Source organism: Polypterus senegalus, chromosome 1 (assembly GCF_016835505.1).
Source record: "Polypterus senegalus isolate Bchr_013 chromosome 1, ASM1683550v1, whole genome shotgun sequence".
NCBI lineage: Eukaryota > Metazoa > Chordata > Cladistia > Polypteriformes > Polypteridae > Polypterus > Polypterus senegalus.
Genome location: NC_053154.1, coordinates 41,116,729 through 41,130,634, shown reverse-complemented (window position 1 = coordinate 41,130,634; position 13,906 = coordinate 41,116,729). Strand labels below are relative to the sequence as shown.

The following is a 13,906-nucleotide window of genomic DNA, read 5'->3' as shown; positions in this document are numbered from 1 at the left end:
AAGAATTATTCAGTCTGCATTTTTGAGGAACAAACAAAAAAAAATAAAAGCAAAGCATCCCAAGGTGCACAAGTGCAGACCTATGGTGACATATTTAACTTTTTACAATTATAGCGCAGGCGAAAAAAAAAAACACACTTTTGCTTATGTTTTGTCATCTTGACGGACACTTTTTTCAATTAGCAATTACAAATGCACCAAAAATCTACTCTCTATATATAAAGTCCCAAGCTTAAAAGTGCAATGATTTTATATGATGTTTTTATCACACTTTAAATCAGACTTATTTTAAAGCCTACATATATATGCTTGGCATCATTCTTTTCAGAATGTATCGAACTTTAATGTGATGTTGTGAGATTTTCAGATTCTTATTTAATTTTTAAATTATAAATTAAAAAAATATCAAGAATTCCCATCCCGCGAGACCAGAACTTGTGCCAAAAGATTTAACCACGCCCGGGGCCGGAAATAAATGACAAAGAGTAGGACAGCTGCTGTACAGGCTTTTAAATGTTCGAAGCGCCACACGAGATGGAGATCATGCGACACGGCAACAGCAGCTGATCGAGCAAACAGGAGGTAAAAAAAAAAAAACTGTACAGTATGCGTTTCCCATTGTGTCACCGTTTACGAGGGGGTTTCAGAGGAGCGACCGCGTCTCCTTGAGGTGCATTCAGCCCCCCATCTTCACAACGCGAGCAGCAGAGACATGAAGTGGCTGCCGTGTAGCACAGGCCAGAGGTGGGGGTATGGATTTGGCAAGCGAAGCGAGCAGGGGGCAAACCTCCTAGTAAAGTAATAAAACTTCACATCTATCTGACAGAGAGAGGCAGACTTAAAACATAAATTCATATTGTATATACATAAACTGTTAAACCTGCTTACTTCAATTCAGTGTCCTAGAGGGCAACACTCGGGGCACAGCAGCCAAGAGCAGGTGGGTGCCAGTCTACTGCAGAGCCCAAAAGGAATATCAAACTTGCAAAAATGTGCGAGTTGGTTCTCTGATCTGTTTAAAATATCCAGAGTTCATCACGAGGAAATGTCCACAAAGATAAGTATGTTATGATTTTAATACATTGAATAAAAAGAACCATTGAGATGTGTGAAGTTTGTAATATTTGCATTATATTCCTTTACATGTAGATTATCATCAAAGATGGCAAAGTCTGCCAAAAAGTGAAGGGCATACAATACTCTGCATTCTTTACAAAAGAGTGTGGAGTGCATTTAATGAGATTCTATTTTGATAGAACAACTGAAAGAAATAAGTGATTGCAGAAAATCTGCTTTAGGTTGGCATAACATAGGGCAGAAAGTAAAGATTTTGTCATTCAAAATCCCGATTACCAAATCTAATTTTATTCGTCATATACAAATTATACATACAGTACGATATGTACTAGAAACACTAAGTTGCTCAAATCCAATGACTGTCCCTTTAAGAATAATTTAAAAGGACAATAATTAATACATTTTTTATAAATGTCAAAAATCATTATTCAAATGATATACATGCGATAAATAATAAGTAAATATATAACTTAAATGACTTAAAGTACTGCAGTGGGTTGGCACCCTGCCCGGGGTTTGTTTCCTGCCTTGTGCCCTGTGTTGGCTGGGATTGGCTCCGACAGACCCCCGTGACCCTGTAGTTAGGATATAGCGGGTTGGATAATGGATGGATGAATAGACTTCAAGTAAGAGAGATAACAATAGGGCATTGTGCATTTCTAAATACTTTCCTTTTTCCAGATGCGGATGCATAGCAGACAAAACCTCCTTCTCCATCTCTCTGAACTGGACTTCAGGCAGTGGTGGCGTTTACCTGACCGCAGCACAAAAAGGGGCCATTGTTTGGATGGCTGGTGTCGCCCATAATTGTCTTTGCTCCGTCAGGTTTAGATGGGTTATGCGTTAGCTCACACTCTCTTGTACATTTCTGCTAGGAAAGTTCTAGTCTTTGCGAAAATGATAACAAGGAGACCTACAGTAAGGAGAGGCATGTATGGTTTCAATGCAAATCTTACAACCACAAAACTATGATGCTAGTGCAAAATGTGGATGACAAATTTTAGAACTGTGCTTTTTTTTTTTAAAAAAAGAAAGCCTTGGAAACATAAAGGGACAAAGACTATGATAAAATCTTCACCGATGTTAATTTTCCTCGAAACCTTTTACAAGTTAAAATAAAATGATGGAATTACTTCCAAGTTATGCTCATTTAAAAATCAAGCACACATGAAAGTAACAAAATAACTAATATTAAACTTTGTGAGACGCTGGGTCAAGCAGTCAGCAAATAGTAAGTAAAAGCTAACCCAATGAAATAATACATTAAAAACACCCACTGTATACTTGCACGTCTCAAACACCAGCAGGATGGCGTGGAATGAGGGTTGACTAGCACCTCTAAACAGAGCCAGGGAGTGTGGCCTGTGATTAGTTAGATAAGATAAACTTTATCAATCCCAAGGGGGAAATTCAGATCCATACAGCAGCAGAGGCATAAAAAAAAAAACAAGGATACAGCCTCACAGGACAAATAATACAGCCAATCAATTCATAAAATAAATAAAAATCTACATAAATAAATGTAAACTGTGCATATATTTTAAAATTAACTTAAAGAGTACATTGGGAAGAAGCATTGAATTGCCTGATAGCAGTGGGCAGAGGCTCTTCTTGGCACACTGTGGTAGAATACGCCTGTGGTTAAATGTGCTCCAAAACAGCGCCACCTGGAGGGAACTTTACAAGGTGGCATGCCTGTCCACCCATAGTTAGTAAGCACTAGATCCCTGACACGCTGGCACTGTCCCTCAATGTCTCCAATCCTTGGTCTCTCCTCATGACCCCTCAAGAAGTTTCCGATCTGCCTCTGCCTGTCTGCTGACCGTCCCTCCTCTTGCCACAACTGAACAATGCTTCTCCATTCTTGCTCCAAAGCTGTGGAATGATCTCCCTTTATCGATTTGAACGGCACTCAATGTACTTGTGTTTAGGCATCTTTTGAAAACAAGTGTTTTTATTAAATATTTTAAAACTGTTTAGTTTTTATCCTACAATGCAGCTGCTGTTGAAATGACAAAGAGTTTTGGACCGTGATGTTTGTGGTATTCTAGTTTTAGGTAATTAGTAAATTGTTCTAATTCCCTTCTGCTCACTTTTTTATTATGTTTCGTGTTGCTTTTGATGCTTGCACCTTCATTCTTGCATGTATTTAACTAGTTTTATAAGTCGCCTTGGATATAACTCTCTGCTAAATAAATACTAACTATATAAAATTCTGTTTATCGGTCTATAAATGTGTTAGTAAACAGGTGGATGAATAGCCGGAAATGGCCAGACTTACCCAGCTAAACCTCCAAAGATATCCTTTACATAGGAGTAGTCGCCTCCCGATTTTGGAATGGTGACCCCAAGTTCAGCATAGCAGAGCGCGCCAACAGCCGTGATCAAGCCCGTCACAATCCATACAATCAGAGCCAGGCCTACTGAGCCGGCATTTTCCAATACACCCTTTGGAGAGACAAATATTCCAGAGCCAATGATGTTACCTGAATGGAATAAAAACAAACAGAAATAAAGAGGCATCCTCACATGCAAAACAAATATTTTACGTTTAAAAAAATAAATAAATAAATAATTCTCAATTCTTGAAGCCAACACAAATTCAAGCTTATTTTACTATTTATATTCTCCAGTTGGGAATATTCAATGCTCTTATCTTATTTGTTCTAAAGATAGCATATTTACAAAACTGAGAATAATTACCCCAATCATTACCGGATAAAAGACACTTTGTAGATTTCATGGAAAATTAAACATTTACTTCAATATATTACTGACTCCGGAGAACACAAATGAACGTTTAAATTAAACACAAGCTTTGAGTGCAGATGTATTTACTCGGACTGTGCACACTGCTCCCGTTTTTGTGCGAGTGCTGGCGCAGCGGGATGGAGCCTTTCTACTTGTATCGTCCTGCATGTTTGCTAACTGCATATCTCCATGAACATGGCAAGGCTTGGACAATAGCAAATATGAAATAGTTTATATGTTTAAATTTTATTATTGCTAAAACAGGATGCTATGAACATCCACACATAAATCGATTCTGGTATGAATTGTTCTTTAAACGTTTCTTTTAGACCTTTAGAACAATCGAGACGAGAATGGGCCATTCAGCCCCACACAACTTACCAGCTCTATACTCTTCACATCAAGTCTAATTTTGAAAGTCCCAAAAGTCTTACTGTCTTCCACACAATATTGTATCTTACTCCAAGTGTCCATGATTCTCTGTGTAAGGAAACACTTCCTAATGTTTGCGAGAAATTTCCCCTTAAGTTTCCAACTGTGTTCTTGATGAACTCATTTTAAAATAACAGTCTCGATCCACTGGACTAATTCCCTTCATAATTTTAAACACTTCAATCATGTCACCTCTTAATCTTCTTTTGCTTAAACTGTAAAGGCCCAGCTCTTTTAATCTTTCCTCATAATTCATCCCCTCTATCCCTGGAATCAGCCTAGTCGCTCTTCTCTGGACCTTTTCTAGCGCTGCTATGTCCTTTTTGTAGCCTAGAGACCAAAACCCGTAGCCCATCGTTTATCGATGAACTCCTTTTAAAATAAGAGTCTTGATCAACTGCGCTAATTCCCTTCACAATTTTACAACAACAACATTTATTTATATAGCACATTTTCATACAAACAGTAGCTCAAAGTGCTTAAACCCTTCAATCAGGTCTCCTCTTAATCCTCTTTTGCTCAAACTGAAAAGACTCACAATTATTTATACTTTGGTTCTTTCCTATTGAAACGGCGAGTTTCAGGTGGCATACTTTACTTCTAATTCTGTGTGAAAGCATCCATTATACTGCCTCCAAAACTACCAGACAGAATTAAAACGTGATATACTGTATGCAGACATAACTATCTTATTGTGTAATTGGGGGAAGAAAAAAAAAAAAAAAAAGGGTGCCAACAAAATGTTTCAATTTGGTTCTGGTGATGCACCCTGCACGTGCCACACATCTTGTGAAAGCCTAGTGTGCTTGACAGCGGCACATAACACACACTTCCTGTCCAATGTCTGAGAGGAAGCGAGAAGGTTTTTTGCTGATCTGTGTCATGTGACCTACTAGTATGCTTGCACAGCAAAGATTCTCACTCAGTAAGCAAACCACAATCAGTAAACTGCACCTTGAGCTTTGTCACTTTACTATTGTAGTCACTAACACAAGTTTTACATTACTAAGGTCACTGATGTAGAAGTAGCAAGCTGTCTTTTTCCTATCTGATCATAAGCAGGGCGGCACAGTTAGCGCTACTGTCTCACTGCAGGATTCATTTCCTGGTCACTCTTTTATATATTCGCCTTAGGTTTCTCTCAGTTCAAATGACAACGTGTTTACTTAATTGGCAAATCTAAATGTGCCCGGTATTAGAGAGCTGGGATGTGCGCTCCATCCATGGTTTAGACTGCCTTGTGGGCAATGCTGCCAGGATGGGCACTGCCATCCCCAATCCTGAATCAGACAAGTTATAAAGTGAATGGATGGAATTGTGAGCTTTGGGATCGGTGTAAGATCGATCGTGTGGACCGAGATGCCCCCCAGTATCAGTACCCGCTACAATCCTGTACTACAGCAGTCACCAAACTGGGTCCAGGGACAACTGGTGGCTGCAGCTCTTTGTTCCAACCATCCTCGCCATCAGTGATGGTCATGGATCTCATTTCATCAGCTGCTCTTTTTTTCTCTTTTCTCCAATTCGGCATTCAGAAAAGCGCAGCAGTCTGATTTTTACATTTATAAGAAATGTATTTCTGCTCTAGCTTTAAATGCTTAACTCTCTTTTGTTGATTTCCTATTATTTTGTCCTTTTTCTGTGTAGTTTGTCCCTTTCTTGTATCAAAATCATGACAATTAAAAACAAGCAGAGCAGACAACCCTGGATGATGGAAGGCAGCAACTAATTCAGGGTCAGACCCAGCAGTTAGCAAACAACAACTAGAAAAGCAGAATGAAAATCTTAAGGAATATATTATTAAAAACTACATTAGTACATTTTAATTAAAAACAAAAGTCCAAATTTAGTTTTAGTTTTATCATTTCTACATTGACCCTAAAATACAGAAACTGGGAAATAACAGTTCAGCTAATTAGGCAAGGAGTCCACTTAAAAACAGAACAAAAACTCGTAGCCACAGGGGGTCGCCAGGACAGAGTTTGGGAACCACTGAATGTCAGTGGGGTACCAGCCAATACGGGAGGGCATGCCAGTCAACTGGTGGGCACATTCTTACACAAAGCTCACTTCTCAATCCTTTCATTTTACAACTTACTCAAAAGCAAGCTGAGAATATTACAATTACTTATTTAATAAGCAAAGTGACTTATAACATTTGAGATACAATTGATTACATCCATCCATTATCCATCCCGCTATATCCTAACTACAGGGTCACGGGGGTCTGCCGGAGCCAATCCCAGCCAACGCAGGGCGCCACACACACACACCAAGCACACACGGGACAATTTAGGATCGCCAATGCACCTGACCTGCATGTCTCTGGACTGTGGGAGGAAACCCACCCGGACACGGGGAGAACATGCAAACTCCACACAGGGAGGACCCAGGAAGCGAACCAGGGTCTCCTAACTGTGAAGCAGCACCGTGCCGCCCCCAATTGATTAGATTTCATTTGTTTTTATTTTTTTTATCAAACTGGTGCACATTCAGTTGAAGCGGCTTCTCATGGGCACACAGTGAGTGTCAGTACCAGGATTTGAACCCACAGCCTCAGTGTTTGAAGTCCAAACCCCTAACCACTACACCACACCACAATACCTCTCTATGTGGACAGAATGTATGGAGATGAAGTGAATCACACAAGAGGGTAACAGAGGCAGCCGGTCAATCCTGGGAAGATTATCTGTTCAGCTGTGCACAGAGGATATCGCTGTTGCCATATTGGACTGTGTCAACTCAGTACGGGTCCAACAAGCTTGCAATTTCTTACAACTCCGGCATGTTCAAGGTCTACTCTGTTTTTGTGAACAGCTTTATACAGTTGTGCTGCACAGATTCAAAACGCATTTCACAAAAGCACACCGAAATCTATTACCTAGCATGTGTGTTTAGACCAACCAAGACTGACAGAAACAACTCACTTTCAACAACAACAACATTTATTTATATAGCACATTTTCATACAAAAACATTCAACTCTTTACCTACACAAGTACTGACTACTTTCACTACTTCTGTGAATTTATGGAAACCCTATGTTTTCTCTTCTAAGACAAATGTCACAAATGTAAAATAGTGCAGCAATCTCCACATCTCACCGAAGCGGTTCTTCAGAGCGATGCCAGAGGGAAACCATTTTAAGTTCCCAAAAGACATGAACACTGCAGAAAGCGCCTTTATTTATCCATCCATCCATCCATTTTCTAACCTGCTGAATCCGAACACAGGGTCACGGGGGCCTGCTGGAGCCAATCCCAGCCAACACAGGGCACAAGGCAGGAACCAATCCCAGGCAGGGCGCCAAACCACCGCAGGACACACACAAACACATCCACACACCAAGCACACACTAGGGACAATTCAGAATCGCCAATCCACCTAACCTGCATGTCTTTGGACTGTGGGAGGAAACCGGAGCGCCCGGAGGAAATCCACACAGACACGGGGAGAACATGCAAACTCCACGCAGGGAGGACCCGGGAAGCGAACCTGCGTCTCCTTACTGCGAGGTAGTTAGATATTTAGTTATTTATTTAGATCCATACAGTAAATAATCATGAAGAGATAGTCAAAGATTTCTGAACCACCAAGAGCTCATAATTTTAAAAGGACTCTCATTGCATATGCACAGTAGGAGACTAAATCCTGGTTCTCTTAATCTCTCAGAGACCCGTTAGGTAGCCTACCATACATTAAAGATTTCAGATTTCATCTACATGTTAAGATATCTTTTGTTACCTGGCCTACCATACATTAAAGATTTCAGATTTCCGCTACATGTTAAGAAGTTTTTCAGAACACAAAGAATCAACTTTATATGCAAAGAACCCTTGCCAGAACGAAATTGTGCTTAGTCAAGTAACAGTTCATCAAGGAACACCACAACCCAGTAAAGCACAATAAAGTGCCATTTAAAAATCCATTATTTTAGCAGTGAAGAAGGACATTGGTTCTGTATGCCCCACTTATGAACTTGTCAGTATATTTCAATCATTATGGGCAGAGTAGATGAAAAAACAATGTATCGGGACAGAATAGAAGTTCATTCAAGGTCATTCTGTAGCCGATGCTGCTGATTAACTGATTTTAAGGTTACTAAAAATCAAAAAAAAAATTAAGAAAAGCACAATACAGTGGACAGTAGAGTGTAGTGGCTTAAAATGCAAGTGTCCTGAACCGGTGTTTAGTTTTAAAAAAGCCACTATACAAAAACGGACACTTGCATGAATAAGTAAACCTCAGCGTCCAAATCGCAGAATTATAATTGTGCTGTCAGCTAGAACAGGAAAATCTAAATTTTAAAGAATAATCTTTTTTTAGTGTTACTTTATCAAACAGACCTTTCATTGTAAGGCAGCTATAACAGGAAAATCAAAATTTAAGATGTAGTTTTACTTTATCAAAAAGACCTTTCATTGTAAGATTGACGGATCTGTACGATCTGAATGACACATACAGTAAAGATCTGGGGGAGGGAGAAGCAAGAATGGCCACGAGAGTATCTGAAATAAATTGCTGCCCCGCTGCCACAATTCTCTAGCAGTGTCTTCGGCGATTCCACACACCTATGTGACGACTCGATGTCTCACATCCCAGGAGACGGTCCCTGCACAGTTATGCTTAATTCAAAGATTGCATGGCCACCTTACCCACAATGATCCCACAGCCACTTATCAGGCCGATCTCCTTCTTCAGGGCCACCCCTGAATCGCCTTGGCTTTTTGCAGCCCCCTCACTTTCAGCAGGTGCTGCGGTGCTGCCTCGTTGCCTCGGCCCGTCAGCCATGGTCGCCTGCACAGATGGGAGATGCACTTGTTTGGCACGCTCGAGTGATGGAGCTGTCCACGCCCTCAACTGGTCAAACTCTTTCTGGAGTGGTCGGTTACGACTCTCCAAGTGGTGGACTATTCTCTTCTGATTTGACTGGCAGAGGTAATCGTCGTCTGTCTCTGGGCTGCTCAAGTAATGTGGCTGTTCTCGTTATTATTTTTTTAATTTTCTTGAGTCAATACATGCGAAGCAGTGTGCGAAAGAAAGAGAGGGGAAAAAAGGACTAAAACCCCCACGAGATCCGCCGCCTTCTTGTTACTGCAGTATTTAGCATACGAGTCCAGCTTGCCGATAGCCTTTGGAAGAAAGATTTGCTGTTGCGATCCAAAGCGCCATACCGCCCGGACTGCTCTATCCGTCCTGGCAGCTACGGCTCTCCTCGACCGTCTGCACGGCCTGTGCTCTTCGTCCGGCGACACGCTGTCTCCTTTTCTTCACACCAACAGCTATGGATACCTAGCGCTTTCCTGTTGTCTCGTAGAAACGAGCGAACAATGCAGCGGCTGTAGCTTGTCGTGCAGCCGCCGTGTTTATTATATTCAGTATTCGGACCCCGCCCAGTTCCGTGTGAAGCCAGCCCCCCGAGGCGTCACGCTCGGTATTGTTTACATCGTTCCGAATCGCTGAGTGCGCGACCACCGAGCTGCTCATGCAAAGTAGCCAGCTTCCTCGTTGCGTTATTTGTGGCTTCCTTCTTAAAACCTCTTGCAACGAATACATTTATAGCGTTGCTGTTTAGCGAGCACCCCTCGAAGGCTGCGCTGGTTAAAATGTTTCAGTGTCTCAAAGTGGGTCAGTGAGATGTGGTGGCCAAGGCTCTGGACTTCAAGCCATTTCTGACTGTGTCACCCTGAGCAAGTCATGTCACCCTCCCCGAGCTTCAAAGGTAACCGTAACCGATAACAATTGTACGGTGTAGCTGGAGTTGAGGAGCGTCATGTTCAATATGAAACGGCGCTGTATAAAATAAAAATGGTTTTTCTTTGTACCCCAGCATAAAATAATGGACGCCAAGTAAAATGCGTTGCTTCATTGTTACTGTGAGAATTAACTGTACCCTTTCATTGCGAGCTACGCTTTTAATTAGAATACTTGCTGTTATACGTCATGCTTCGCTTAGCAGTTTGGGATAAAGCTGACATCAAAAAATGACTGTTGAAATGATCGAGGATTGGCGTTCAGAGAATTGTGCTCATTGAAAGGTGACAAATAAAAAAAGCTGAATAAAGTTTAGTTCTCTCTGTGAGAGACGCTATAAAACAGACAGTGTAAGTACTCCATCATACGCACTCTTAGAATGGGACTCTGAAATATGGCTTCTGCTGTTAATGCACCTAAAATCTGGAATAGCTTGCCAATAGGAATTCGCCAGGCTAATGCAGTGGAGCACTTTAAAAAACTGCTGAAAACACATTTCACATGGCCTTCTCATAGCTTCACTTTAATTTAATCCTGATACTCTGTATATTCAATTCATTATCATAACTGTTCATGGTGGCTCTAAAATCCATACTGACCCCTGCCCTCTCTTCTGTTTCTTTTCCGGTTTTCTGTGGTGGCGACCTCCGCCACCACCACCTAATCAAAGCAGCGTGATGCTCCCACATTGATGGATTAAAAGCCAGAAGTCTACATGACCATCATCACCAAGTCCTTCCATGAGAACCCTAAATCCAAAGAGGACTGTTTCATTTATGTGAGGTAGAATGCCCAGAGGGGACTGGATGGTCTCATGGTCTGGAACCCCTGCAGATTTTATTTTTTCTCTCCAGCAGTCTGGAGTTTTTTGGGGTTTTTTTTCTGTCCTCCCTGACCATCAGACCTTACACTTATTCTATGTTAATTAATGCTGTCTTACTTTAATTCTTATTTTGTCTTTTTTCTCTTTTCTTCATCATATAAAGCACTTTGAGCTACATTATTGTATGAAAATGTGCTATATAAATAAATGTTGTTCTTCTTTATAGAATATCTATCCGTTTTCATTAGCCCGTTTTTCTGAGCCGTGTCACAGAATTAATTAGTTACAAGAGGGGTATTCAACATGAACATAGGCTTCTGTAGCGGTCCCTCAAAGAGCTACTGATTAATTTGATAGATAGATAGATAGATTACTTCAAACTTCTTTATCATACAGTGGACCCTTGACTTACGAACTCAATTCGTTCACGAGGGCTGGTTGTAACTCAACTTGGTTGTAAGTCAAGACTATTTTTCCCATAAGAAATAATGGAAATTCTCTTAATGCGTTCCGAACCTCCCACAGCAACACTTACTTAAGCTTTTCATAATAAAAAAGGGTGTATAATGTGCATCATTTACCAAAAACACCAATAATTTTTGTATTGAAACTAACCAAAAAGTAATAAAAACTGCCTAGCCTACCAGAAACAACAATTTCATACTGTACTCACCATTTAAGTTGACATCTTTGGCTTGCAGGAAGGGAGGAGGAGGAGAATGAAATGGAAGGTGGTTATTGTTTGGAAGGAGAGTCCCCTTCCTTAAGAACATCAGGACTCTGGCCCTCTGGTGTCCTTTCTCTCCTTGGGAGAGGCTGTAGCCCACTAGGACCTGCTTCTGGCTCACAAGGTCTCAGCCTTTTCGGAAATAAAAACTGGTCTAAGGTTATCTGTTTCTGTCTTTTCTTCAACACAGTTCTGCAGTATGACATGACATTATCATTAAGCAAGTTAATGCAACAATTAGCTTTTTCTCTGTCTGGGTAAGTCTTCTCTACAAATGTTTGTAGCTCTGTCCAGTTTTTCAGGATGTCCTTTATTTCAGAAGAAGACATTTGCTGCACTGATTGTTGATCCTCCCCCTCCTCTTCAGAAAGCTCCTCAGCTGCCATTTTCTGTTGCTCAGCCAGAAGTTGCTGAAGTACCTCTGTAGACAATTCCTCCGAGTGTTCCTCCACCAGTTCGTCAACATCACCACTGCCTACCTGCAAGCCTATGGACTGAGCTATAGTGACAATGTCATCAACCACATGGTCAGTGGCAGGCTCAGGATCCTCTACAAAGCCTTCAAAGTCTCTCTCCTCTATAATTTTAGGCCACACTTTCTCCCAGGCAGATCTCAGTGTCCTTAGAGAGACATTGGCCCAGGATTTGCCTATTAACCCCACACATGAAAGGATGTTGTAATGTTTCTTCCAGAACTCTGTAAGAGTTAAATCTGTATCTGAGACCATCTGGAAGCACTTCTGGAACAGTTCTTTGGTGTATAGCTTCCTAAAGTTAGCTATAACCTGCTGGTCCATAGGCTGCAGTAGATGAGTTGTATTAGGTGGGGGGAACTCTACTATAAGCCATGGGAATTCTTCAGCCAACTCTTCTTCCAAGTCTCTTGGGTGAGCAGGAGCATTGTCCATGATGAGGAGATCCTTAAGTGGTAAGCCTTTGTCCTCAAGATATTTCTTAACAGTAGGACAGAAAACCTCCCTGATCCACTCAAGAAAAAGCACTCTTGTTACCCAGGCTTTTGCTTTAGATCTCCACATGACCCCTAGCCTATTCTTCATGACTGTATGTTTTCTGAACACTCTAGGGGTCTCAGAGTGATAAACCAAGAGAGGCTTTATCTTGAGGTCGCCACTTCCACTGGCATATAACAATAAGGTTAGCCTATCCTTCATAGGCTTGTGGCCTAGCATTTTCTTCTCTTCCTGGGTAATTAATGTTCTCCTGGGCATTTTCTTCCAGAAAAGCCCAGTTTCGTCACGGTTGACAGCTTGATGAGAGCAAAAGCCATTTCTCTGTGTTATCGTTTCAAAGTGGTGTATATAATTTTCGGCAGCACTTTTATCAGCACTGGCTGCTTCACCATGCCTAACTACGCTATGAATCCCAGTTCTCGCTTTAAAATTGTGAAACCACCCCTTACTGGCACGAAATGTTTCACCACTATCACTTGTTGATGGCTTATCCTTTAACAGATCTGCATTTATAGCCCTAGCTTTTTCACAAATTATAGACTCAGATAGGCTATCACCTGCCATCTGCCTTTCGTTTATCCACACTAATAATAGCTTTTCTACCTCGTCTAACACTGTTGATCATGACTTACTCATTTGAGTAACACCTATAGCAACACTAGCTTCCTCATACAAATCTTTTCTTTGTAAAATTCTCAAGATGGTGGATTTCAACATGCTTTACATATTAGCGAGATTGGTCACACGAATGCCACTCTCATATTTCCGCACAATTTCCTTCTTCGTTTTGATTGTGATCGCTTTCTTTACCTTCGTTACCTTCCTTCTTTAGCTTCTTTTCTAGCTTTTTTGGGGCCATTTTGACAGCAATTATAAATTATATAAATCACTGCACTGACCGAAATGATGTCCACAAACACACGTATCTGGGCTCCGACTGACGCTTGCGAACGCTCTCGGCTGTTTGTTTACAATCGCACAAACGGATAAACATGACTGCATTTGGATCGTAACTCAAGACGTTGGTCGTAATTCAAAACAAAAATTTTGGCCGTAAACCAAGTTGTTCGCATGTCAGGCCCGTCGTATATCGAGGGTCGACTGTACTTCTCTCCCACAGGTCGTCCACTGGAGCCTTTATTCCTAACCCTCCCTTGATCTCCTTTTGTCGGCCACCTAACCTATGCAAACTTCTCATCCACAGCTGACTTCACAGGAGAGACACATTCATCACCAGGCACTTTGAGCTGTAACTGGAGCCGCTATGTCACCAACAATCTCCTTATATCTGATCCCTCTCGTAAATTCAGTATTAAATAACGGGCCTCTTGCCAGTCTAAAATTCTTATCTGCTGCATTTCTTATAGTAAG

General features: G+C 41.2%; 2 protein-coding genes across 2 annotated transcripts in view; both read right to left on the bottom strand.

Moving 5' to 3' along the window:
* slc7a8b (solute carrier family 7 member 8b) overlaps nucleotides 1–9,743 on the bottom strand; it is a 71,744-nt gene extending 62,001 nt beyond the window's left edge. The window contains exons 1-2 of the mRNA XM_039747834.1: nucleotides 8,916–9,743; nucleotides 3,359–3,563 (exon numbers count right to left, since the gene is read on the bottom strand). Of these exons, the coding sequence (XP_039603768.1) occupies nucleotides 3,359–3,563; nucleotides 8,916–9,051 (341 nt within the window). The 5' untranslated portion in view covers nucleotides 9,052–9,743. The remainder of the gene's footprint in view (nucleotides 1–3,358; nucleotides 3,564–8,915) is intronic.
* Nucleotides 9,744–11,572: 1,829 nt separating this feature from the next.
* Nucleotides 11,573–13,099, bottom strand: LOC120523081 (tigger transposable element-derived protein 1-like). Its single transcript, XM_039744087.1, has one exon. It carries the CDS (start codon nucleotides 13,097–13,099, stop codon nucleotides 11,573–11,575), a length of 1,527 nt encoding a protein of 508 aa, XP_039600021.1.
* Between the last annotated feature and the right edge of the window lie 807 nt (nucleotides 13,100–13,906).